The sequence below is a fragment of the Balaenoptera acutorostrata genome, chromosome 6 (genome assembly GCF_949987535.1).
Source record: "Balaenoptera acutorostrata chromosome 6, mBalAcu1.1, whole genome shotgun sequence".
NCBI lineage: Eukaryota > Metazoa > Chordata > Mammalia > Artiodactyla > Balaenopteridae > Balaenoptera > Balaenoptera acutorostrata.
In genome coordinates this window covers 123,193,367-123,220,654 of record NC_080069.1, presented here as the reverse complement: position 1 = coordinate 123,220,654, position 27,288 = coordinate 123,193,367, and the positions used below count along the sequence as shown (strand labels likewise).

At 58.3% G+C, this 27,288-nt stretch overlaps 1 protein-coding gene across 7 annotated transcripts in view; it reads right to left on the bottom strand.

Annotated features, from left to right (window-relative positions):
- Positions 1-27,288, bottom strand: part of VAV2 (vav guanine nucleotide exchange factor 2) — a 185,397-nt gene that overhangs the window by 130,959 nt on the left and 27,150 nt on the right. For all 7 annotated transcript variants that reach the window (XM_057547699.1, XM_057547692.1, XM_057547696.1 and 4 more), the window contains exon 2: positions 10,745-10,861. In XM_057547699.1, coding sequence (XP_057403682.1) covers positions 10,745-10,861 — 117 coding nt within the window. The remainder of the gene's footprint in view (positions 1-10,744; positions 10,862-27,288) is intronic.

Genomic DNA, 27,288 nt, shown 5'->3' with positions numbered 1-27,288 from the left:
ATATGATCTGGTAATTCCACTTCTGGGTATACAATCAAATGAAATGAAAGCGGGAACTCAAAAAGATATTTGCACACCTGTGCTCATAGCAGCTTGACTGACAATAGCCCCCAGCCTCACCTAACCCACAGAGCTCATTTGTAAACAAACCCCACATTCTACAAGGCCTGCCCGAGAGCCTGGATCCGTACGTGTGAGACTGGAGACCAATCTTCTGCCACGCTTCCCCTCAAGAGCAAGAGCCACCAGGCTGGGGGTGGGGCATCTCCTCTTTGGACCGAGCATGGGCTTCACGCCATAGTGAAGGTGCTCAGCCTTCTGGGGCCCAGAGCCTCGGAAGGTGAGAGGGCTGCAGGTTTAGGAATTCAAGAATAAAAGTGAACAAAGCTTTGCACACACATGGGCACAGCAGCAGTACTCACAACAGCCAAGAGGTAGCAACTGCCCAAATGCCCGGCAATGGGTGATGGATCAACAAGATCTGGTCCAGCCATACAATGGAATATTATCCAGCCTTAAAAAGGAAGGGAATTCTGACACACGCTACAGCGTCAATGAACTTGAACACGTTATGCTGAGTGAAAGAAGCCAGAACAGAAACTAAAAGCCCACATCCCGTATGATTGTGTTTATGTGAAATGTCCAGAGTAGGGAGATCTGTAGAGATGGAATAGAGATTAGTGGTTGCCAGGGGCTGGGGGATGGGAGAGGAGGAACTGGGGTTTCCTTTGGAAGTTTAATCAAAAAGTTCCGGAACAAGACACTGGTGATGGCTACACGGCACTGTAAATTAATGGAATGCCACTGAAATGTGTACTTTAAAATGGTTAAAAAGGTAAATTTTACATTAGGTCCATTTTATCCCAATAATTTTTTTTAAAGAACGACGGTCAAAAAGGACGATGCAGGATGAATACTCCAGGCCTCCAGCCCAAACTCCCTAACCCGCATGTCAGGCGGGCAGGGCAGGGCATCTGCGTGCTGAACCAGCACCCTTGCTGCTGAGGACCTGGGGTAAATGGGCAAAGGTCTGAACCACAGCGGGGTCTCTCCCCCAACAAGGTCACAGCCACACACCTTGTGATTCAGAGGCACTGCCCATAAACCCCGAAGGCCCGACCGGCCACAGACCCCCACCTGCCATATGCCATTTGAAGAAGCAGTATTCCTTGGGAAAGGCCTTCCAGGATGCCCAGAAAGAACACTTTGTTACAATTAATTATTTACACTTTGATTTTTGTTCTTCTTTCCTTCTTGGTCTCATTCAACTCTTTTGCTGCAAACATCAAGTTGTCAGGCTTCAAAAGAAACAAAGTCTTGGGGCACTAGGGAGAAACAATTAGCCAATTAAAATTTAATTAACTGTGGACACAGACAAAAAAAAAAAATAGCATGCACCAGTGATGCCAGGACTAGCTGAGAAAATTCGAGCTCCCAGCCCCCTTGGGTGGGGCCCTCAGGGTACAAGTCACGGATGAGAGTGATAACCACGAGGTGTGCAGCTTACGCGACACCCACAGGGACCAGAAAGGCCCCCCAACGACCATCGCCAAGAGGTCAGCCAGCCAGTCCAACCCTCTGTTCACAGATGGGGAAACTGAGGCCAGAGAGGAGCACAGGGGCCTGCCCACGTGCCAGGAGGCGCAGCGGCCGAAGCAGGGCTTGGACGCAACGCTCCTAACCCCGCACCGCGACGTCTCCACTGCACGTGTCTGCCGCCACCATAGGCACCCGAGTTCCCTCTCCCCAGGAGTGATCCTAAGTGAGAAAGGAGTCGATGGGTAGGAATCGCCCACCAAGGATCACGGGGCCACCTCCTTGGCCATCAGCTCCTCCCTGAGCCCCTTCCAGGGGTAGAGGGGCCAAAACAAAGGCCCAGAGGCTCCTGGGCCTCACACACAAGACCTGCCCATCTCCCACAGGGCGGTGGGCCCAGACCCCTCACAGCTCATCAGACCTGCAGGGACTCAACCACCAAAACGGAAACTTCCAGGGCTCCCCTGGTGGCGCAGTGGTTAAGAATCCCCCTGCCGATGCAAGGGACACGGGTTCGAGCCCTGGTCCGGGAAGATCCCACATGCCACAGAGCAACTAAGCCCGTGCATCCCAACTACTGAGCCTGCGTTCTAGAGACAGTGAGTCACAACTCCTGAAGCCTGCGCGCCACAACTACTGAAGCCTGCGCGCCACAACTACTGAAGCCCGTGTGCCTAGAGCCCGTGCTCCGCAACAAGAGAAGCCCCTGCAATAAGCCCGCGCACAGCAACGAAGACCCAACGCAGCCAATAATAAATAAATAAATAAATAAATAAAATTTATAAAACAAAAAACGAGACTTCCCCAACCCTTGTCCACTACGCGGGCGATGACGGCCAGTGGCTGCCGCCCGGAAACGGAAACAGAGAGAAAACCACCCCCAGCACCAGTGAGAAAACGTGGGGTCAGCATCTGAACGGCTTATTTGACTCTGCGTGTGCCTGCACGTGTGTGTACACGTGTGTGCCCGGTGGTGAGTTCCTCTGAAAGCGGACGGGCTAAAAACATCCTGAGATGACAACCCGCAGTTAAAAGGAGGAAATGTTTTCAAGCAGAAGCTCGGGAAGCCTCGGCCAAAAGGCCTGCAGGCGGCTCTGCGGGGCCTGGAGGCTGCGCCCGCTCCCCGGCAGCTGCATTTTAATATTTTAATCAGTAATTAGCGCCGAGCGGATGCTGAGGAGGCCAGCCTGGATCGCGTCCGGACGGCATCGGGGCGGGGGCGCTGATGAACTCGCTGCAGCCTGGGCATCAGCAGCAGACAGGCCTCAGCGCAGAGCAGCCGCGGCTCAGCAAACGCATGAACTAACGTCAGGGAAATGAGCGAACACGGGGAGGCCCGGGCGAGGGGATCGGGCTGTCGGATGGGTGCCCCAAGGCTGCCTGCTCCCTCCCTGAGCAGAGCCCGGGAGCTGCCTGTATTCATCGAGGAGGAATTGACATCTCGATCCCGAACGCAGGGCAGTGGGACGAGGGTGGCGGGTGAGGCTGGCACTCCAGGCAGCGGGATGGGCTGTCGGCCACCCCCCTGCCCCGCTGCCAAGGCCACCGCCACCGGCTCCGCGCGGGCTGGTACAACGAGGGCACCACCCCTGGGACTCACGCACGCAGACACGCAGCCGCACCGTCTCAAATCTTCCTCCAGCAGCTGAGACGGGGCCCATCTGCAGACCCATTTTACAGATGGGAAAACTACAGCCCCCGGGGGTGAGGCGACCTGTGGGTCAAGCCCACTCCCCAGCGTCACACTCTGTCCCAAGCCCCCAAAGGCGCCTCAGTGGGTCCACTTTTACCTGGCTTCCAGAAGCATCAGCACTCTCAAGAAGTCCGGAGGGCAGTGGGGGTGGGGGGGGTGGATGGTGAGTGTTTGCCGGAGGGGCCGGGGCAAGAGAAGGGGTCATGGCAATAGCGGGACAGATGGGAGGTCTGGCAAAGCAAACTGGTTGCCTCCCATGTGCCAAATCCAGTAGACTGTCGCGGTACTGGGGTGCGTGCTGAGGGGCTCGGTGGGAAGGTGCTGGGATCGATAAGTGATGCCTGCCCAGGGCTCTGCAGGGGGTGGCAGCATGTGCCAGGCGCTGCCATGCCAGGGGGACGGAGGAGGGGAAGGACAGGCTGATGATAAAAGAGGGTCCCAGGCAGAGAGGAAGAGTGGGACAGAGGGCAAGGAGGGAGGGCACCTCTATCGCAGAGACAACCGCCGAGGGGCCCTGGGGCTGGGGCAGCAGATCCAGGCTCTGGACGCAGCCAGAGCAGGTGGCAGCTGACCCGCAGACAGTCGGAGGGACCTGGGATGCTGGCGGACAGGGCCCGCTTCCCACATCCAGGACAGCTGTGACCAGCCTGCCCCACCGCCAGGGCCCTCGGGCAGCCCGTGAGGCCCCAGCCCTAGCCCCCACCCCCCGCCGCCTCCTAGAGCCCTGATCCCAGGGAGGTGGGTTTCCTCAGCTGTTATGGACCCCTCGTTTCAAACTATGCTTTTAACCTCTTCAGAACACTTCCTATAAGCAAGATGTCAGGCAAAATACGAAAGAGAAAACAGATGAAAGAGGACTCACTCAGATTCAGCAGGGCCCTGCCTTCCGCCTCCTCCTGGCCTCCAGAGAAGGCCCAGGTGGTTTCAAATCCACTGCAGGAGGGAATGCACCGCCTTGTGCCCTTCAAGAGGCTGACGGTCAGCCCTCCCCTCCTGAGTCAGGCCTCCTGTGGCCTCTCCCCAGACAGCCCTGCCAGCCTCCACGCTGCCTCCCAGCCCCCATATCACCCTCCTGGCCTCCACACTTGGCCCAGACTAGCTTCCCAACCCCCTGCAGATGGCAGGATTCCACAGAGCTGACCACTCCTTGCCCCTGCAAACAGCTGCCTCGCTTGGCAGAGGGAAGGGGCACGGCAGAAGGCAGAACTCGGCCTCCGCCGTCCGCAGGACCCGAATCAACCCCCCAGTTCACCCACCGCCGTGGGACACAAGCGAGACGCAACCTCTCTCTGGGCCTCGGTTTCCTTCCTCACTTCCTGAGGCCCCTGAAGATGGCAGGAGCTCGGGGATGCAAAGATCCAGGCACACAGCGCACGGGGCTCTGCAGGAGGCGGGAAGCACGGGAGGGGTGCGGGCGGGAGGGCTCCCGGCAGGGCCGGCACTTGGGGGAACCACTGCACGCCCCGCCTCGTGCACTGACTCAAGGAGAGGCCTGTCGTCCGCCCCCGGCCGTGCTGAGGGCCAGGTTTCACCGCTCCAGAAGTTTCTGAGCCCAGCAAAATGTTTTCATGGATAATAAATAGGAGAATTCAACCCGTTTACTAGAGGGTGTGCTCTGCTCTGTAACTCAAATGAGAGAAACAGCCTCGCAGACCTTCCTCCTGGGTTGTTAATTCCACTCAAAACAGGGGCTAAAGTGAGCCGAGCTGACCAGGTAGGGCTGCAGGTCCAGGGCGGCCCAGGCTGGGGACACGCAGGGAATCGGGCCACGACGTGGGCGATGGGGCCCCACCCGGGGAAAGATCCTGGAGGGGCCTCCCGCCTGGGCCTCCTGACCCACCGAGGGCACCAGGGCCTTCTGCAAGATGCCTCAACCTCACCCCGTCGCCACCAACAGCTTCCCGGCTCCTCCAGTAAGATCCACAGACTCACGCAAAGACAGACTGGTGCACCGCCCCCATCCCAGGTTGGATTCTAGGCACTGGAAGACAGCATGAACGTCCCTACAGCCAGGCAGCCCGTGGTCCGGTCAGGGCACTGTGACCCGCAGCCCTGGTAAGGAAGGAAACTGCTTAGACGGTGGATAGCACTGGGCCCAGGGGGCATCCCCGCCGTTTTAAATAGCGCGATTTGAGCCAAGGCCCCAGGGAGGTGAGGGAGGTGGCCCTGTGGTGTGGTGAGAGCCTTACGGGCCGAGGGGCAGCATGCGGGAAAGCCCGCGATGAGAATGAGAGGGTGAGTGAGCTGGCAGGAAGCCGGGAGCGGGTCCCAGGAAAGACGGCCCAGGACCACCCTGAGCCAGAGGCCGGCCATGGCCTCCTGCAGGCTGGGGTCCACCCCCTGGGCTCCCGCTCCCTCCTCCCTCCCTGCCTGATGCCCACCCACAGGACAGACTCGCCTCCTACAAAGCTTTCTCAGTTCCACCCCTGGCTTCACGGTGCAAGTAAACACGCCCAGTAGGCGGCTGGTCCACGAAGGATCATAATGAAGATGATGATGAAAACTCCGTCTGTTCCCTGACAACCGGGTCCCAGCCCACACAAAGAGCTGTCCGTAACACAGCGCCCGAGGGCCTCCGATCAACGGGGGAGAGCTGGTGCGACCCTTCGCATCTTCCAGACGAGGAAATTAAGTTCCGGGAAAGTCGCCAGCCCAGGGTCACTGCCTGGACCGACCCCAGCAGCAATGGCAGGCAGGACCAGACGTGTTGGCAAAGCCACCACTTCACCGCCCGACGTAGGAGGCTCACGACGAGGAGATGAAGCTGTCCTTCCATGGTGATTTTTATCCACAATCTCTGGGACCAAGACACCAGAGGAAAGTCACAGAAACCCTGCAGCCTCACCAGGATCCTCCGTCCAAAACTGCCAACCAGACTCCATGCTAAGGCATGCCGGGAAGACCCAGCCCATCCCGGCCACCCACTCGGCCTTCCCACGCTCCTTCCCTTCCTGGGCCCCGTGCATCCGACGGACGCCCAGAACAGGACTCAGGGAACACGAGAAAGATTCACACGCCATCAGGGAGGCAGCAGGGCCTCGGTCTCAGCAGCAAGCCCCGCCGGCTCACGCTCTCCACGCCAGCCCGCTTGGCCTTTAGCTCCCATCTCAGGCCCTTCGCTCAAACCTTCCCTGACGGCACTGGTTTGAGCAGAAACCTAATACCTTTAATGCAACCATTCTGGAAAATACCAGGGACAGGGGCCAAAAAAAAAAAAAAAAAAGACTTCCGGAACCAACTTTCTGGATCCCTCAGCTCCTGCTGGAGCTTGCTGGATGGGTGAGCAAGAAGAGGGAAAAATTACTAGTAAAGGTGATAAGACCTGTATGTCTGCTTCCTGGCTGAGGCCGCATAACACTACCGCGCCCTGGGCCGTCATGTCCTCGTTCTATCCCTGCAGAAATGAAAGCTCAGAGAGTCCAAGTACACGCAGAGTCTGATCCACACTGGGTCTAACCGACAGGAAGCCCCTCTCCCCGCCACCCATGGCGCCCCCATCGCCGTGCTCTGGACGGATGAGAGAAGGCTGGCTGCACCCGGGGTCCCGCAGCCCTCGAGTGTCTCCGGGGGTCCACCTGCCTGCCGCGGGCCGGGAAGCAGAGGGTGCCCAGCCAGCATGAGCTGCCCCTCCCAGCGCTCCTCCCAGGGTCAGGAAACACTTTCTGGAATTTCATGCACCCCAAAACATCAGCTCCTGTCCACACCCGCCCCGAAGGGAAAAGGGGGAAGCCCAGGGGCCAGGGGGCGGGTGGAGGGCCCTGCTGGTTCTGGAAACAGGAAGAATGCCGGCGAATCAGCCCAACTCCGCACGGTGGTTTCCTGGGGAGAGGGTTGATCACTCCCCTACGACGGGGGGCTTTTGCTGCAGCCGAGCTCACACTGCACACGACCCGCTCCGCACCCACACGGCAGAGGAAGGGCTCCGGGGTCACGGCCACACGGTGGGCCAGCACGGCCAGCTCCAGGGGCAGAGTTCAGAGCCTTCACTTTCCCACCCCTTTTTTCCACTGTGAACTGCACAACGGCTAATCTGGGTGACCCTTGGAAGGCAAAGGTCATGCAAGTCTCTCCGTTTGATCTCTGCCATAGTAAGTGTTTAATAAATTCTTGGTAAACTGAACGCTTAACGGGCGGAAGAGCGGAAGGACCAAGGAATGAATGCCTTTTCGCTTCCCAAGGAATGACTCCAATTTGAGAGACTTGGGAAGCTGAGAGGCAGCTGTTTAGAAAAAGAACACCACCACCCAGAACCCAGACAGGACCTGAATGCAATAAGCCTCCTTCAATAATAGCAAAGAAAAAAAAAAAAACCTGGAAATTTCTAAACCAGCCTAAGACTAACAAGCCAGCTATCCCGTAAGGATCCTTTCTGCTCCTGAATCCCATGTAAGTGGAGGACGCCCAGGCAAAAAGTGCAAAAGAAACCTTGCCCCTCAAATCCCTGCCCCCACCCACCCCCATGAGAGACCACAGCCACCCCCAAGCCCTTTCCCAACCATCCAAGAATCGGCCTCAGTGTCACTCTCAACACGGGTTCCAGGCAGTTCCGGTCGGCAGAGACTGGAATCGCCCCTAGGGACCGATCCTGCCGCCCGCGCTGGGCCAGTGGTGGCCGTCAGGGCAGAGCAGAACAAGCATCCCATCTTCATGGTCTGACATCACTGAGCACCGCCAGGCATATCTGGACTAGCCTGGGCGTCCCCACTGGATGGGGCTCCTGGAGGGCAACAGGCGAGTCTGGGCCGTGGGAACCTTGGTGAGTGTGCCCAGAGCCAAGTCTCCACATGATGACGGCCTTCCCAAGCCCATCCCAGGAAGTCACACCTGAGCGAGGAGCCCGACCTCCCCAGACCTGCTCCCTGTCCCGCAGTCTGCAGCCCCAGCTCTGCCTGCCCGTCCACAGCTGCCCTGGGGCAGGGACAGTCCCAAAACGGGACCAGGGCAGGCAGCAGTGCAGCGGGCAGGAGCCGGGGTCTTGCTTACGTGTGTGCTTTCCAGGGGATCCTGTCCCCAGACATCGGGGGGACGAGCCGAGCAAAGCAGGCTGTGGTCAGCGGCTCCCGCGTGGGGAGAAGCTCCTCTCGGCGCCCCAGCCCCTGTTGGCACCATGTCAAACTCAGCTCGGGGTGCTGACCACGGGTTTACTGCGCTCAGAAAACTAGGCAGGGAAGGGGGAGAGCAGCACAGGGAGGACGGCGGGAGGGCCAGGCTGGGCTCCGGAAGTCTGCACGAACACAACGGTGGAGAAAAACTAAGAGAGGGGAGGCTGCCACCAAGCTGTGCTGGTCTAGCTTCATTTCCACCAAACCTGGGGGTGGGGAGGGACCAGGAGCAGCGGCACCGCCGTTTAATGAGCACCTACTATGGGCCGGGCACCATGCAGAGGGCTCCCCGGCCCACGTGGTCCTCGGCAAACCGAGGTAGGTCAGAGTCACTGTGTCACCTGCCAAAGTCATCGGCCAGTAGGTGGACCCAGATTTTGAACCAGGTCTGTCGGACTCAACGTGAAGACCGGGAGCAGAGCCAGGGCAGCCCTGCCCTTGCCAGAGCCTCGGGGTCTCCCTTCAGGACGTGAGGCTGAGCCCAGGCCCCTCGGCTCCTCTGTTCCATTCCCGGCCCCCACACCGTGACTCGGTCCAGATCCACTGCCCACTCCCGGCGTGCCCTGAGCGGCCCCTCTGCAGGCAGCTGGCACGCCCCCCCGGGGTCAAACCACCCCACTGCAACCGCTGACGACCACGAGGGGCGCCCCCTTTCAAAGTGTTCGGCCATGGTTGGCAGGTCATGTGACGAGAGTTGAATCCAAATTTGTGTACGTCTTACATCACTGCACTCGGCTCAAGCAAAGTAATGAGGACCTACTACAGGCTGGGCACTGTGTGTGTCACAGCTGGCCAAGAAATGGGTTTGGCCAGGGTTTATCCTGTCTTTTTCTCTATGCAATTATTTTAAATACCAGTTGTGTGTATGAGTGTTTGTGCGTGTGTGCGCGTCTGTGTGTTTGTGTGTGTTCCGAAGGCCGGTCCCCAAAGTCCAGAGCCACTGGCTTCTCCCCTGCCCAGGGCACTGCTGGTCACAAGGAGAAATAAGAACAGGAGAGAGGTTCTAATCCATTTAAAAGCAAGACTGTGAAAACTGAGAAGCCCGCTTGTGTGAAAGGACACCAGCACAGCTCCATGCAGGCTCCCAAGGCTCCTGCCCCAGCAGACACGCCCCCAGGCAGAGGGGAAGAAGGCGGCCTCAGAGTCCTGGGCAAGTGCCCTACAGCCAGAGGGACTTGGGCGAGTCATTTAAGAGGGGAAGAGAAACCTCTAAGAGCTGGGTGCGGACACAAAGAGACAGGCTCTTGAACAGGTCCCCGAATCTCGTTTCTAGAGAATCTCAGAACTAAACAAGAGGACCGTCAGGCCCAGGTAGCTTATGGGAAAGTCCTAGTTATTGATGCTAATTTGACACTTCACAGCACTTCAAATAAGGGCTCCTCTTGGAACTGACTTCTCAGCATTTGCAAGTGCAAATACAAAACTCCCCTTGCGTTTCATAAATCATGTATTCACAGAACTCTTCCGCAAACACCAGGTCCCTTATGATAATGGTCCTCAGATAAAGCAGGCAATAAATATCCTCTGATATTTCCCATCAGCAGGTGGAAATGGCCCCGGGTAGTCCTGTGCTGGCAGCAGAGGGAAGGGCCTCCAAGAGCACGCAGGAACTCAGGAACAGCTGGGCCACAGGGCGGCAAAGAGCCAGGCCTGATTCAAGCCCTCGGTCCCCGATCCATCAATAAGGTATCACGTCCTGACCCCATCTTTTAAAAGGAGGGACCTTGGAACTGTTGGCTTCCAGATGGAACGTGACACCCTGCTTTGACACTCTGAACGCAGGCTCACCAGGAAGCCACAACGAGCCACACCCTCACCTGGCCTTTGCACCTGCCCGGCCTCAGGTTCCCCTCACCTGTGCCAGCAGGACTCCCAGACAGCTGCCAGGGACACTTTCTGAGAACACGGGGAGACTTCCCGGGTTATCTGCCACGGACCTAGGGGATCACCTCCAGGGACCAGGAAGTTCAGATAATCACCGCCCCCTCGCCCGACACCTGCTCAGAGCCACACGGCCCTGCTTGTTTCAGTATAATCTTGACGGCTCCCTTCTCGGAGCACCAGAGTAAAAGCGGTACCTGCATCACCTCAGCCGACCCATGGAGCTGGTGCCCTTTCTCCCACAAAGAATGGGAGACTCGGGGCAGGACGTAAATGCTTAGGGTCGCTCAGCTAGAAAGGCAGGGCCAGGGCTGCATCCCCAGTACCGGCCTCGTCCAGGCCCGGCTTTGCCCCCATCCTCCTGGATCCGGGATGCCTGACTTCACCCTGAACAGCCCAAGAGGCGGGAGGGGCCGTCCCGCTGCCCCAGCCCCCAATGCACCCCCTCCTGTTTGTAACACAGCCAGGCCCGCACCTGCCCACCGGGCTCTGCGCGGAGGGGCCGGGCCCATCCCGGAAAGAGGCCACTCACCTTCCCAAAGTCTCGGACATCGAAGAGGTCGAAGGGGTCAAACAGCTCGCTGTTCCTCAGTCCAAATTTGTCGTGGCAGACTTTAAGGAAGGTGCGGATGTTCTTCAAACACAGGAACTAGAGGAGAGAAGGGAAAATTACTCAACCTGCACGGCAGTAATGCTAACAGCTGCAAACTCTGCTTCCGTGCGCCCACCTGGACCAGCGCTTCCCTGCTCGGAGGAGACACCACGGCCATCCCACTGGCCCTGGCCATTCCTGGCCATTTGCCCCGTGCTCCTGCCCAGGGATCCACACGTTTCAACTCCAACAATCACGGCTGGAACAAAATATGCTGGTTTTCAGTCGGCAGGCACAGAGCGGGCGCACACACAAGTGCACACTGCCTTCCCCACACAGACACAGCCCCCGTTACTTTATACATGACAAAGCCCTACAGCAGCCATGGGGACCCCTAGAGCAGCACATGCCAGACACAGCAGCGGGCCACTGGGAGCACAAAGGCCAGCATCTAAATCCCAGATCAGCCTCCTCGCAGTACCTCCTCCACCCAGTAACCCAGTATCTGAGCTCCCAGCTTGCAGTGGGCTTGGCAACACAATCGGAGACATGGGGTGAGGGGGCAAACAGGGTCGCCGGCTTCAGTCCCCGTGGAGAAAGCTGGTAAAGACTTGGGGGCAGCAGGCAAGGTGACCTGGAGCGCAGACCTTGGAGTCACAGGGCCCCGGGTTCGAATCCTGTCCAATGACTCTAGCGGGACCAGGGGAGAGTGGCTTCGGCTCCTGAGGCCTGGTTCCCTAACAGGACGTGCCTGGCTGGGTTAACTATCCACCCTGACGGCGCAGGCTGGGCATTAGGTACGTGGGAGCCATCCGCCCACCTGGTCCGGTTCGGCGTGGGCGTCCATGAGGTGAGGAACATGGTGCACACAGCTGAACACTAACCCAGGGTTCAGACCAGTTGTCCCCATGGTAACCACTCACTAAGGGCCCAACAGCTCAACTTCAAGAGCCCTGCAGAGAGCCTGGACTCCTCACCGGAAATTTAGACGAACAGACAGACCTAGATGAAGGACGGGTCAGAATCAGAAGCTACGCAGGCCCAGCGTAAACCAAGATGCGCTGAGAACGCCCACGGGGCACACGGCACCCCAGCAGAGACGCGAATCTCCCCACCCAGCCGCACCCAACGGGCATCACCCCCGGCTGGGAAGCACCCCCCTCATCGGGCCACTCCTCCCTCCTGGCTGGGGCTGGTCACCGGTCAGAGACGACCCCGGCTTATGTGCTTGTAGTATATTAACTATTCTCTATCTGTGTGTGTGGGTATCTGGGTGTGTGGATCTGGGTGTATATCTCTGTGTTCATCTTTGTATATCAGGATGTATCTGTGTGTGTATCTCTGTGTGTTTATCTGTGTATATCTGTGTGTTTGTGTGGTTCAGTGTGTATGTGTGTGTGTATCTCTGTGTGTTCATCTGTGTATATCTGTGTGTGTGGTTCAGCATGTATCTGTGTTTGTATCTCTGTGTGGTTATCTGTATATATCTGTGTGTTTGTGTGTATCCAGATGTATCTGTGTTTGTATCTCTGTGTGTTTATCTGTGTATATCTCTGTGTTTGTGTGGTTCAGTGTGTATGTGTGTGTTTATCAGTGCGTATCAGGATGTATCTGTGTTTGTATCTCTGTGTATTTATCTGTGTGTATCTGTGTGTGTGTGTGTATCTGTGTGTGTGTATCTCTGTGTGTTTATCTGTGTATATCTGTGTGTTTGTGTGGTTCAGCGTGTATGTGTGTTTGTGCGTATCAGGATGTGTCTGTTTGTTTCTCTGTGTGTATTTGTGTGTGTGTGTGTGTGTATCTGTGTGTGTGTATCTCTGTGTGTATCTGTCTGTGTATGTGTGTGTGTGTATCTTTTCTGAACACCTGAGAGTGAACTGCAGACGTGACCCCCTTCCCCCAAACATCTGAGCACGGATTTCCTGAGAACAAGAACACGCCCTCCACAATCGCAGCACCAATGTCAAAATCAGGCAATTAACGTAGGTCCCACACCTTACCTCATCTAGAGACAGGACTCACATTTCTTCAATATATAAAGATAAAGGACAATCAAAATGTCCTGATAGAAAAAAAAAAAAATTCTGTCCCAGCATCCAATCTCGGCCCACACACGACTTTAGTCATCACGTCCCTTTTGCCTCCATGAACCTAGAAGAGCATTCTCCAACAGAACTTTCTGGAAGGATGGAAATGTCCCGTGTGCGCCGTCCAGTAGGGCAGCACCAGGCACACGTGCCCGCTGAGCGCTTGAGATGTGGCCAGTCCGACTGAACAACTGCACTTTTTTTTTTTTAATAAATTTATTTATTTTTGGCTGCGTTGGGTCTTTGTTGCAGCACGCGGGCTTTTCTCTAGTTGCAGCAAGCGGGGGCTACTCTTCGTTGCGGCGTGCGGGCTTCTCACTGCGGTGGCTTCTCTTGTTGTGGAGCACGGGCTCTAGGCGCGCGGGCTTCAGTGGTTGTGGCTCGCGGGCTCTAGAGCGCAGGCTCAGTAGTTGTGGCGCACGGGCTTAGGTGCTCCGCAGCATGTGGGATCTTCCCGGACCAGGGCTGAAACCTGTGTCCCCTGCACTGGCAGGCAGATTCTTAACCATTGCACCACCAGGGAAGCCCAACAACTGCACTTTTAATGTAACTTTATTCTAATGAATTTAAATTTAATAGCAAAACCGGCTACAGCTACTGGTTTAAATGTGTGGACCTAGAACACTCCAGTCTTTGTCTTCCTTGACCTGACATTTTCGAAGAACACAAACACAAAAAGACAAATACTGTAGGATTTCACTGACATGCGGGACCTAGGATAAGTAAATCCATAGAGACAGAAAGAGGGCGGAGGCCGGGGAGTTAGTGTTTAATGGGGACAGAGTTTCAGTTTGGGAAGAAGAACAAGTTCTGCCTGTTACACAGCATTGTCAATGTAAATGCCACTGAATCGTACAGTTAAAAATGGTTAAAAAGGTAAATTTTTTTGTTTGTTTGTTATTGGTGTTAACCTGTTTTATTGCGAAGCATAACACACACAATGGATCCCCAGAAGAAAAAGGTAGATTTTTGGTTTTGGCCGCACCCCGCCCCGCGGCATGTGGGATCTTCGTTCCCCAACCGGGGATCGAACCCGCGCCCCCTGCATTGGAAGCACAGCACCTTAACCACTGGACCACCAGGGAAGTCCCAATGGTAAATTTTATGTCTTGTATATTTCACCACCATAAAAAACTTTAATTCACAAAACAGACCCACAGGGAGGAAGCCACGTGACGACGGAGGTGGAGACTGAGGTGATGCACCCAGGAGCCAAGGAAGCCACCAGGAACTGGGAGAGGGCCTGGGACACATTCTTCCACCAAGACCCCAAGAGACAGCCCACCCTGCGGTCACCTGGATCTCAGACGCCCAGAACCCCAACTTCAGCTGTTTCAACACCCCCCCACACCCCCACCCGGAGGAGAGGCCTGAACCAGAGCCGCCCCGGCCCCCTCAACCCTGCAGCTCCAGACCCTCCTCCTCCCGCCCGCCCTGCAGGCCCGGCTGCGGCGTCCAGCCCGGCTCCAGCCTTTTCTGCACCACTCGCCTCTGATTTCCACTAAGCCTCTATTTTAATTCCTCCTCAGCCTCCCATTTTTAGAGTTAATTACACAGCTCCTAACCATAATCGCAGCCGGCAAGGCCAGGCTTCCTTTGGGGGCTCAGGCGGGGGCAGGCGACCCGTGGGCACAGTGTCTGCCCGGCCTGGTCCCACCCCCACTGTGGTCGCTCGGGCCCCTCACCTTCCAGAACCGCTCCCCGTGATGCTCTGGGCCCACCCCAGGCTGGCGGCGGACAACAGCCGCACAGACAGACTTGGACCGCAGGGAAAGGGGCACGGCAGGGCTGGGAGAGAGCACCCGGGCCGGCAGCGGTTCACGGGTGCCTGTGCGCCTGGCACTGTGCTGCAGCCTCTGCCCTCCCTCCAGGAATTCACCCCATTTCACAGGTAAGGTAACTGACGCCCCGGCAGTGGAGAACTTTGGCTCCAGATTAGAAGGTGGCCAAACCAAGATTTGAACCCACGTGTGCTTCCAGAGTGGTGAAGGCCCTCTGAGAGGATGGGGCCTACCTCCAGGATGCGCTGAGTCCTGGGTCCCCCTTGTCCGCTGTGCTTACCAACAACATCCCTTTCACTCCCACAAGTGGCCCCGTGTGAATAAGTGATACGGTCACCGTCTCCCTCATTGTACAATTAGGGAAACTGAGGCCCAGAGACTCACCTTCCTCCAGTCCCCTCCTTCCCCACCACCCCTGGGCCCGGGAGGGTGCGTGGCCGGAGCCTGGCCAAGCAGAGCCTCATGGCCCCTCACTCCCAGCAGAATCAGCTTCTGACTCTGGGATGGAGACTCCTGAGGGGTGAGGGTGAGGGGACCAGGGCCGAAGCGGCTGCAGGCATGTCTCAGTCACAGGCTGGGTGACAGTGGGCGGGGGCAGCGGCCAGTGTGAAGCCAGAAGCTGCCCATCCTTGTCCTGTGGCCAGAGGAGGCCTGACGGCCGGCCGTGTCCCTGTGGCTTCAGGGGCAAGTGGTGTTCTTCTGTCTCCTCGGCCCGCGGGGCCCTCTATGAAGGGCGGCCACAATAAGGGTCTGTCCTGGGAAAACTGGCCCCTTGACAAGCGGCCCAGACCGGAGGCAGCGCCGTTGTATTGGTTGAGGGCATCCCGTGGGGCGTGGACTCCCCCAGCCCCAGACACGGGGCGGAGGGGGGGTGTCCCAAGCAATCCCTCATTGAGGCCTGGCCACTGCGCCGAGAGGCGGGACCGCCTATGTCCTCTAGTCCCAGGCCCTTTTCAGCCTCCTCAGACCTGGTCAGGCTGAAATCAGATCAGCGTGAGGACGCAGGCTCCACGGGCGGCCGCCCACCTCCCCAGGCACAGCCGGACAGGACAGCCCAGGCCCGCTGCTCGCTGTCACCTGTCACTTAGCTGTCCCCAGGCCCCAGCTCAGGGATCCTGGACGTGATAGGCAGAGCAGGGTCCTGAGAGCCAGGGGCCGTGTCTGAGCCTCATGGACCCCGTGCACCCTCAGGGGAGGGGGGCAGGGGGGCACTTCCTGGCCAGGCTCAAGCAGCTCCACTATGGCCTCCTAGTGGTCAACCCACTGATCACGGAGACACCGCCAGGGACAGCCCCACCCTGTGGAGGAGACACAGAGGCCCTGCCCCACTGGGCGGGCAGCCTTCAGGCCACCAGGGCCCCTCCTGTTACCCCCCCAGGCTTGCTGTCCCCCAGGCAGTACTGGGACGGGGCCCCCGGAGCTCAGGTCCACTGCTCACGCACCTCAGCACTGAGAGGCTGGTGCAAAAGGGGGAGCTGAGGCGCAGGGTGCTGAAGCCACTTGCGTGAGGTCACCTGGCAGCAGGGAGCCCGGGATTTGTGGTTTGAATGCAGGTGGCCGGGGAACCGCCCACAGGGCGAGGGAGGGAGGTAACCAGGGCTGCTTTCGGTCCTGCTCCAGTGACAAACCTATTACCGCCTGCGACGGCCCCCTGAGCTGTGCACCCCATTCCACAGATGGACAAAGTGAGGCTCAGGGCAGCTAGACCAAGGGTGGGTCCAAGTTCCTGCCAGAAACCGTGCAGCTGGGAGGATGACCACAGGCCCCTGCCTGGAGGGGGGAGGGGAAGCCGTGTGGAAGCCCAGGATAAGGGAAAGGGGCGGGGTCTGTGTGTTCAAGGCCCGGCTGGCTGCCCTGCCCCTTGGAGCCCCCAGGGAGCGGTGCTGGGCCATGAGGGAGGCGCCCGGCCCCCGGGTGCTGGGCTCTGTGGGATGTGACTCACCCCGCTGTGCAGACCTGGCTCCTGGTTCCAACCCCGCTCCCCCACCGTGTGCGCTTGGCAAGTCTCACTGCTACAGTGAGAGGCTAGACTAGGGTCCGGGGATCCCAGGCATCTCACGCTGGCTCGTAAGAATCTCCAAAGCTCCCACGTAGCAAGGGTTTCCATGGTACCAGGCTCTGGGCTAAGGGATGGGCTGCTCACAGCATCCCACAGTCATTACAGCGATTCCTAGTTCACCGACGAAGAGACTGAGGTCCCAAGAGGTTACCTAGCCTGCCCAAGGTCACTAGCAAGGACGTGACAGAGCTGGGAACAGATCCGGGTCCGTTTAACCTCCAAGGCCAGACTCTTGATAGTTTATAGGTTTCTGAGCAGGGAGTCAATAAGATATTTTTAAAAAAGAAAATAATACTTGCAGGAAAATTGAGTCTGGTCGGGGTGATGGGGAGACACTGAAGGTAGGAGCCCAGCCTTCGGGCTTGACAGGCAGGCTCCACACACAGAAATCGCGGCTCACGAGTCGGCCAGGGGGTGGGGGAATCTGGAAGGACTGCTGCACACACAGGAACCGACCAGCATGCCCCACCTCACTGTTTACTGAGACCTTCTGCTTTTAGGTCTGCATTCGATCCATCCCTACAATGGACTTTTATTTTGAACCCTAGTTTGCAGGCGTGGAAACCAAGGTTCAGAGATTTGGCAAGGAGGGTTGACCTCTCCGGGTGCCCTCTTGCCTCTTACAGGGCTTGTCCCAGGAGAAGAAGTCCCTTTGGCTGCCCCCAGGCTAAGTCAGGAGGCCAGCAGCCTTCAGCTCCCAGAAGTGATTGGGGCCCACATCCCTGCCAACATTCCTCCCCCCACCAGCCTCCGCACATGGTCCCCGACACGCAAAGCTCCTCTGGGCACTCTGGTTGGCATCCCCGGCCCACCCACTCCACCACACAGTCCCACCACCCCCAGGGTCTCCAGGGCAGGGCAGGAAGGCACAGACGCACATCCCAGCCCAGACCCTGGCCTGGCCGCTGGGCTGTGCCTGCTCCAACTCAACGGCTCCGTCTTCTCCCGCCTCAGTTTTCCCATCTGTAAAATGGGGACGTCTTGCCCCCTGACTCCTACAATGCTGGGCCCCTCACTCAAGAAAACTGCTTTAGGGCTTCCCTGGTGGCGCAGTGGTTGAGAATCTGCCTGCCAATGCAGGGGACACGGGTTCGAGCCCTGGTCTGGGAAGATCCCACATGCCCCAGAGCGACTAGGCCCGTGCGCCACAATTACTGAGCCTGCGCGTCTGGAGCCTGTGCTCCGCCAACAAGAGAGGCCGCGATAGTGAGAGGCCCGCGCACTGCGATGAAGAGTGGTCCCCGCTCGCCGCAACTAGAGAAAAGCCCTCGCACAGAAACGAAGACCCAACACAGCCAAAAAATAAATAAATAAATAAATAAAATTTAAAAAAAGAAAACTGCTTTAGGAAGGGAAAGTTGACACCGGGACCACCTGCCTCAGGAGGTCCCAAAGTCCCTGTGCCCAGAGCTTCCCTGGGCCACCATGCCCTGCAAGGGGGGGAGGTGGGGTCTGGCCCTGACGGCCCCGCCAGGGCCCTGTGATCTGCACTCCCTCCTGGACATAGTCAGCCGGAACTGAGAAGTGGCCGCACCCCAGACGGAGCTGGCCCTTCGTCCACACCTCTGCCGGCCTCTCATCTTACCAGCCTAACTCCTCCAAGCGGGTGCTCAGGGGCCAGGGGAGGAGCCAAGGCCGCCAGGACAGGACGTGTCTGAGGCTCTCTGCTCACGGCCACAGCAGCGGGACAAAAGCGCGTTGAAGAGCGTCCTCCCAGCACCCCCCAGCCGTAAGACAGACCCCTGGACCCCCAGAGAGGGACCCGGGCATGCCAGCCACCCAGGTATCTCGAGAACAGGAGCTCTGTTTTAAAACCCCTGCCTCTTTCTGCAAGGCGGGGGTCTCCACATCTGAAGTTCACGCTCGACAACACAGGCTCCAAAAAGTGCCCCTGGGCAGCGCTGAGTTTCTTGAAATATTTCAACAAGCGGCACTAAAACTGCACTTCACGATGACAAGTTGCTTTGCTGCAGCGGAGCGATGCTACCCGCCCCCGCCCGGGGCCAAACTGCTGAGCCTGTCGACCTGTCGATCAGACGGGCAGCTGACGACGAGGTCTTTGATCCATAAAATATGGGAAAAGGAATTAATTTCTTGTTTTATTTATGCCACGCTCATTCCAAAAAACATCTTAAATGACTTCGTTACTATTTAAGAGCGGCAGCTTACTGGAATGGATCTTTGAAATTTGGGGCCCTTGGGGTAAATAAACAGGGGGCCTGGAGGTGACAAGCTGGCCAGATATTCCATGGGGGGCAGGGGCCAAGACCCTCTTCTCCCCCTGGGTCCCAAATACCCTGGGCAATGACCCACAGCCAGGGTTCAATGTCTAGTGAATGAAGGAATGAATGAATGAACAGATGACCGTCTACAGAGCATTAACTGACATCTCTGAAATGGCCCAGCTTTCCCCCCAAGCAGCAGGGATTCCAAGATGGCTTTACAGGCATCTGGGGCCCCTGGACGGCTGCAGCTGTGCGGTGGGAACCCTCTCTTCCAGAAGCATCTCTTCCAAAAATAAAGGGGCAGGTGGAATTTGGGGTTGGCCATGACCACTCACTCCAGCACCCATCAGTACCATCCTCGGGCCTCCGTGCACCAGCCAGGTAGGGTCCATCAATTGTTAAGCCCAATGACACCTCCGGCAGGGAGGGATCACTTATCACCCATCTTACAGAGAAGGAACCAGGCTCGGGAGGTCGGGATCTGGGATTGGAATCAGTCCTTCCAAGTCCACAGCCCCGGCTTCCCACGCCGTTGGGGGCCGAGCCGCCGTGACCGCCCCCAGCACTGAATGCGGGGGCTCCCAGGGGGAGAGGCCGGTGCACCTACAGCTCACCCGCGGCTGCAGGCAGGGAACGCACAGGCCCAGCCGGGCATTGACTGAGGAGCGTCGGGGACCCGATTATGTCTGGACAATTTAACAGGAGCACTTCCTCCACTCAGGCCGTTTCCTCAGCTGCACACGCACCAGGAGACGGGGGCTCACGTGGGCGCCAGCAGGCTGACGGATGAACCCCAGCGGGAGCGGGGGGGGTTTTCTTTGTGCACCGAGGCCCTCCAGGGGCTGGCCTCGCCCCACATCGCGGGCAGACCACCTGCGATGGCGGCATCAGGCCCACCGCTGTGCCCGCCCCTCGCCGTCGCGTCGAGTGGCTTACCCCACAGCCGCTAGGTTTTTGTCCAGAAAGGACCGAGTCACCCGTCTGGCTTGAAGTCTAACGCTCACTGGTGCTGAAACATCATCGGGTGGAATTCCACTTTCTCCAGTAACAGATCATCAGCTGCCGGACCTGCGCTGGGTGCACCACGGAGCTCTTTACGTCCACGGTCTGCGCATTCCTCTACCCGACTCACGAGTTACCACGCGTGCCCGTTTCATGGCTTGGGTCCGCCCGGTTCAACCCGCAGCGAGGGGAGGGCCAGCTCTGACCCATGTGGTCTGGTCCAGCCTGGGCCACGAAGCAAGCCACCTCCCACGAGGGACCTGCCCACAAAGCCATGGGCGGGGGAAGCCCCTCTGGGAACGACATCGGAGGAGGCCGGGGCCAACCCGTTGGGGTGACAACAGCTGCACTGATCTCCGTGAGCTGGTGCCTCTCTGCCCGATCCCAGCTCTCCTGGGAGCAAGGGGCTCCCCAGTGATGCTGGCCCCACCCCTTCCCCGGGACATTACCTTCCCGCCATGACCACCAAAATGTGATTCAAAACGCACTCTGGGGACTTCCCTGGTGGCGCAGTGGTTAAGAATCTGCCTGCCAATGCAGGGGACAAGGGTTCGAGCCCTGGTCCGGGAAGACCCCACATGCCGCGGAGCAACTGGGCCCGTGAGCCACAACTACTGAGCCTGCGTGCCACAACTACTGAAGCCCGCGCGCCTAGAGCCTGTGCTCTGCAACAAGAGAAGCCACCGCAATGAGAAGCCCACGCACCGCAACAAAGAGTAGCCCCGGCTCGCAGCAACTGGAGAAAGCCCGCATGCAGCAATGAGGACCCAACACAGCCAAAAATAAATAAATAAATAAAATTAAAAAAAAAAAAAACGCACTCTGCCTCCTAGGTGCTGCAAGAGGGGGTACCTCTAAGGCAGACCCCAAGTCCGGCCCCAGAAAGCTTCCTGACCCCTGAGCCCGGACCCTTCTCCCACAAGAACGCCCTGACCCATTTCCAGTGCCCTCTGGCCACTTCCGGAAGCACTGGGCGTGGGCCTTGGCCTCCCACCCGGCCACTCCCTTCCCCCTTTGGCCCACGAGAAAGCAGATGTTGCACACACAACGCTGACACCTGGTACCTCTGGGGCTCCCGGCCCTGCTGTGCTCAGCCAGCTCGCTCCCTCCACACAGCCTTCCACCTTCACAGCTGTGTGGGGTCACCTGCTCGCCACGCTCCGGAGGGACCTTCCCAGCGAAATGGGGAGGGGGCTCAGCTGAGCCACGGGAAGCGGGTTCTGAAAGGTTAGGAGGTCAAGCTCCAGCAGGAGGGAGACCCACTGGCAGTCAGGCTGTACCAAGCTGGTGACAGATGTAAAGCCATCACTCCCCACCCTGATCTCGGAGCACTTCCTCATCAACACTTGAGCGGAAACTCACCAGGAAAACCCATCCTGGAAAAACACTAGGTTGGAAGTCTGAGCAGAACAGGAGGGGCGGGGGTAGCTGGGGAGCTCATCCTCAACTCTGTCCGTAGTCAGCGGACACTTAATAGGCGCCTACTGTGCGCCAGGCCCTGCCGCGAGCCCCAGGGTCAGGGAACACAGACAAGAGTGCAGCAAGAACTCCTCTGAGCCCTCGGCTGCCCAAGGAAAGGATAATCTGTGATCTCCTCCCGATACCTGGATGGAAACTGTTCCCAGCAGTCCTCAAAAGATCCGCTGCTCCGGCTAATGGCCCGTGTGAGCCGGGGAGGATAAAAAGTAGCCCGCCTTATCAAGACTTCAAGGTCAGGGTCAAAGCAAAGGTTTTCTACAAAGCCGGCAGGAAATTGCTTTTCTAGCGTTTCTCCGTGCGACCATCTTCGCTTGAGCCAGAGGGTTCAATCCCGCTCTCCTGATGCTCCAGTCCTCCAGGCGGGCATGGCTAGGAGAGATTAGCTTGGCCGCTGCCTGGCACAGTGCCCCCTACCACCACCCCAGCCCCCAACGCCACCCCTCCCTCCTGCGGCCCCGAGCCAGGCCGTTAACGCTGGCCCACGAGCCCTGTGGAATCGCCCCTTGTCTCTGCCACTTCAGTGTCTCCATCTCTACTTCCCGCCTGAAAGTGGCCTCAAGGTCAACATCAGAGCATCCTTCTCCACACGCCTCCAAGCTCCTCTTCCCCAATCCGACTCCAGAGGCGGGTCAGCTCTGCGGACGTTAACGTGATGGTCCAAGCACAGACGCTACCCCCTTTTTACAGATAAGGAGGCTGAGGCTTGAGAAAGCTGTTTGCCAAGTGTAGTGGCTTGAAAGGTAGCCCCCAGAAAACATGTCCATGCCCTGGAAAAAGGGTCTTCACAGATGTCATTAAGGATCTTGAGACCATCCTGAATCAGGGTGGGCCCTATGTCCAATGACGAGTGTCCTTGTAAGAGACAGACAGAGGAGAGACGCGGGGAGGAGAGAAGAGGCCAAGTGAGGCCAGAGCAGGGACAGGAGTGAGGTGGCCACAGCCAGGGACGCCTGGACCACCAGGAGCTGAGGGAGGTGGGAAGGACCCTCCCACAGAGCCTCCCGGGGTTGGGGGGGGGGAGGTGGGGGAGGGGGAGCACGGCCCTGCAACACACCTTGATTTCAGACATCTGGCCTCCAGAGCTGGGAGAGAAGGGATCTCTGCTGATGCCAGCACCCAGTCTGTGACGCTACAGCAGCCTGAGGCCCCAGCTGGTGGGAGGCGCCTTTCAGGCCTGAACCGCCTGCTGCCTGGCCTCAACACAACGGGACGATGCCACACCCGCAGGCCCTCAGCAAAGGTTTGTGGGATGGATGGATGGATGGATGGATGGATGGATGAGTGAAGAGGGTTTTGATGAAAAACAGAAGCAAAAATCCTGGTTTCTTCCACCTGTCATCCCAGCTCGCGACCATTCCTGCTCCTTACGGGTTCCCCGACGGCCCTGCCTGGCTGGGAGTCCCTGGACCCTGGACCTGGCACCCTGGGGCCCTCAGTAAATGTGCTTTGGACCCCCCAGGGCCAACCCAGGGCTCTTTGGGGGTCAAGGGCCCCAGAGAGACTCCCAGCCGGATGGGGAAGTCAGAAGTGGCTGTGCTGGGCCCCAGACCCACCTCCTTGCTGCTTCTCTGAATATCACGGGGCTTAGCTCCAGGTTCAGACCCCTTATATTGGGGCGGGGCGCGGGGGGGGGCTTTGGCAGGTCCAGCCAGCTTTCAGGCAGAGAGATGTAGGTTCAAATCCTGAACCCTCCCACTGCCACACCCTCCCTGGGAACTCCGCCCCGCCATGACCCCAGCTCTAGGCTCACCACACGCCTCAGGCCCCCGCCCTTGCCTCCAAGTCTCTTTGGGAAGGTGCCCAGCTCGGGCACCCCAAAATGAAGCACCCCAAAACAGGCCTGTGGTTCTCTAGCCCCAGTGGGGAACCCTGCTCAGTGAAAGCCACCTGCCTGCTCAAGCAGCGGCTGGAGGGAGAACCAGCAGGCAGTGGAGACCCCCTCGCACGCCACACTTCCGACCCGACGGGCAAGTGGCCTCCACGTGTGCGAAACCAACACATTTCGTGCAGCGTTTTTAAGGTCCTGTCACCACGAACACCAGGGACATACATCGTTCTCCAAAGTGCCACAAACGCCGCAGAAACTGTCACTCAGGGCAGCAGGCCGGGAGCTCAGGGGCCTCGCGCCTGGGTCAGCTCACATCACTGGGAGGAGAGCGGAAAAAACGTCATGTTTGGTTATCACCCCGACAGCTCCCGGCGGCTCTGAGAAGCGGCGTGACAGACACACACCGCAGCCAACGTCCCTCTGTCCGGGGGCCACCTGCTGAGGGCCTGTCGTCCCCACCCGCATGGCGAGGCCGCTGAATCAGCTCTGTCGCCCTGTGGGGATGGGGGTGGCGGGGTTACTGCAGAGCCGGCCGGCCCGCCGGGGAGCAGTGCCCACATGATGCCCTTCTGCTGCCTCGCTCTCCGCAGACACCACAGGGAGCTTCAAGAAGCATCTCTCCTGAGATGTTGGAAAGGACCCCAAATGCCCAGGGCAGGGGCGGCCATAGGAGGCGCTCAGCAAAACCTGAGCCAGTACACATGTGCCTCCTGGGAAGGCTTCGGTGGAGATGGGGACCATTCCCCATCCAGGAATGGAAGGCGCCTGCAGGGCAGCTGGGGGCTTCCTGGGCCCCCCAGGCTCATCTCCTCCCACACCAGCCTTGGGGGGCGCACAGCCCTGTGCAAACGGGGCAGGGGTGCAGGTGTGCAGGAGCTTATGTGTGAGTGGCTGCCAGTGGGCGTGCATGTGCGTGCGTGTGATGGTGTGTATGTCCGTGTTGTAATTAACGAGGCCAAGCACGAAAACGTCTTCAGGCGGACATGCACTGAGAAAAATGGTTTTCGGAGTCCAGGCAGGGGGACTTTTAATGGGACTTTATTTTCATTGCACTACAGTCTGTGAGCCATAAACGTGAGTTTTTAGCTAGATGGGGAAAGAAGGCACTTCCCCGCCCCTGCTGCCCCAGCAGACACCCACACGATGAGAAGCGGACGCTCGGCCAGGCCCGAGTGCAGAGGCCAGGCTCCGTCTGCAGGGAAGAGGTGGCCTCCACGGTCCCCGGGGAGCGAGGCCGAGGCCCTGCCTCTCCCAGTACCTTTCCCGGGGTCTCCCACCTGTCAAGAGCCCCCGCACAACCCTTTATTCAGTGCAATATTCACTACTCATGCCCCAATGAGGCACGCATCATAGGTGACCCAGGTCCTAGGGGCCCCACAGGGGGCCTCGCCCTCCACAAAGAAGCCCCGAGGTGAGGGGACAGCTCCCGATGCCACCGCCAGGCGCCCCCCCCTTCTCCCCACTCTCCGGGCCTCCCCGCACAAGGGACGCCCTTGACACAGTAAATCTCAGGCTTGGCTTCCGAAGTCTCTTCTCCCTCACGTGGGGAAGAAACTGTCGTCCCCAAGCCGACCCAGCTGCTGCCAACCACGGGCTTGGCGGGGCAGCCCTGGCCTCCGGCGGCGAGAGCGGCCTCTGCTCTCCATCAGGCTACAGGGCACCACGGAACTCTCCGGAATCGGGCCCTCATCTCAGTCACTACTGTCAGCCCGGGTGGGCAGAGGGACAAGGGGGAAACATCGACAGCGGGCACGCAGCTCGCCGGGTGACCCAGGATAGGACTGCCCGTCTCAGAACCTCGGTCTCCCCGGTTCAGTGAACCTGAATGTAGTCCTGGAGCCCCGAGGAGGCAGACCTCCTCACAAGGTCATGGGGGAGAGTGGGGAGGGAGGGGGTCCCGCAGCACCAGCACTGGCTTCAACGAGGTACCACCTGACACCCGTTAGGGTGGCAACTATCAACAAAACAGACAATAACGTGTCGGCGAGGATGTGGACCAACGGGAACCTTGTGCACTGCTGGCAGGAAAGTAAAACAGTGCAGCCACGGTGGAAAACAGTACAGCAGTTCCTCAGAACATTACAAATAAAATGATCCTATGGGGCTTCCCTGGTGGCGCAGTGGTTAAGAATCCGCCTGCCAATGCGGGAGACACGGATTCGAGCCCTGGTCCGGGAAGATCCCACATGCCGCGGAGCAACTAAGCCCGTGCGCCACAACTACTGAGCCTGCGCTCTAGAGCCCGCGAGCCACAACTACTGAGCCCGTGTGCCACAACTACTGAAGCCCGCGCGCCTAGAGCCCGTGCTCCGCAACAAGAGAAACCACCACAATGAGAAGCCCGCGCACCGCAACAAAGAGTAGCCCCCGCTCAACGCAACTAGAGAAAGCCAGTGCTTAGCAACGAAGACCCAACGCAGCCAAAAATAAATAAATAATTAAATTTATTTAAAAAAAAAAAAAAATGATCCTATGATCCAGGGATTCTACTTCTGGGTATACACCCAGAAGCGTTGAAAGCAAGGTCTCAAAGAGATACTTGTACACCCGTGTTCACAGCAGCCAAAAATCATGGAAGGCACCCATCCATCAACAGATAAATGGGTAAACAACACATGGTCTATCCATACAACGGAATATTATTCAGCCTGAAAAAGGAAGCAACTCCTGACACACGTTACAGGATGAACCTGGAGGACATTACGCTCCGTGAAATAAGCCAGACACCAAAAGACAAATACTGTAGGATTCCATTTATGTGGGGTCCCTAGAGTAGCCCAAATCATACAGACAGAAGGTGGCGTGGTGGCTGCCCGGGGTGGGGGAGGGGAACAGGAAGTTGTTTAATAGGTAGAGTTTCAGTTTTACAAGGTGAAGAGAGCTTCGGGGTGGTCGGTGTTGATGGCGGCATGACAGTGTGAATGTCCTTAAAAATGGCTAAGATGGTAAACTTAGATGGTTACGTGTATTTTACCACAATTAAAAAAAACAAAAACTCGTTTGAAAACTTCAAAAACTGTATGGTTTTCAAGGTCCCCCCAGCATGAGGCCCCCACTGAGGACCATGTGATGCCTCGTGGGCCTCCCCTGCGGTCCACCCGCCCCCTCCCCAGCGCCATGCCCTCCACCCAAAGCCTCTGGCCTCGTGGGAGGGTCTCTGGCTTTCCCAGGAGGAGAAGCAAATACAGCATGGGTGATGGACACAGGGGGTCTGGGGGCCTCAAAGCATCGGCGACACAGCCCCTGCGGGGAGCCGGAGTCCAGGGAACTTTGCCTTTCTAAGGTGTTTCTTTTTATTTTTCCCACGAGTAGGCATTACTTTCAAGACTCCTTCAAGAGATTCCTCCACTTTGGATGGGGCTTGGGAGGAGTGGTTCCCACGACTAAAAACACAGCCCGGCAGCCAGCACAGCAAGCTTCCGAGGACGTCACCTTCTGACAGTCAGAAAATGTGAAGATCAACTCAGACGCTGCACTTTCTGGAAATTCCAGCTGCACCAGCGCCAGGCCCTGAGCGCAGGGGGGGCACGGGGCGTGGGGGCGGGGGGCCTCCATTGTTTGCCAGGCGAGCAGCTGGGCTCTCTCCCCTGAACTGTGGGTCAGGAATGTTCGCAGCTGCAGACTCCACCCGACCCCCGCAACCCGGGAGGGAGCCAAGCGGGGGAGGGAGGCTGCCCGGGCCTGAGGACAGAGCCCGTCCAGGGAGGACTGGGAGGTCTGTGCACAGTGAAGCTGAGCCAGCACTCAGCCGGGCCCCACCTGCCCAGGATGCACGGCTCATCTGCCCACAGGTGCCCAGGGCCTGGAGTCGGCCGGGGCTCAAGCCGCAGCCCGTCCCTCTGGCCCTTTACTTTCCCGAAGGCCTTGCCGCTTCCACTGCTCCCGGGCTGGAATAACCCTCCCCACTTGGCCAGGTGGAGAAACTGAGGCCCAGACTGGCACTGAGGGGCCTTCCCCCCTCACCAGCTGCCAACAGGTCCTGTGCATTTTTTTTTTTTTTTGGCTGCATTGGGTCTTCGTCGC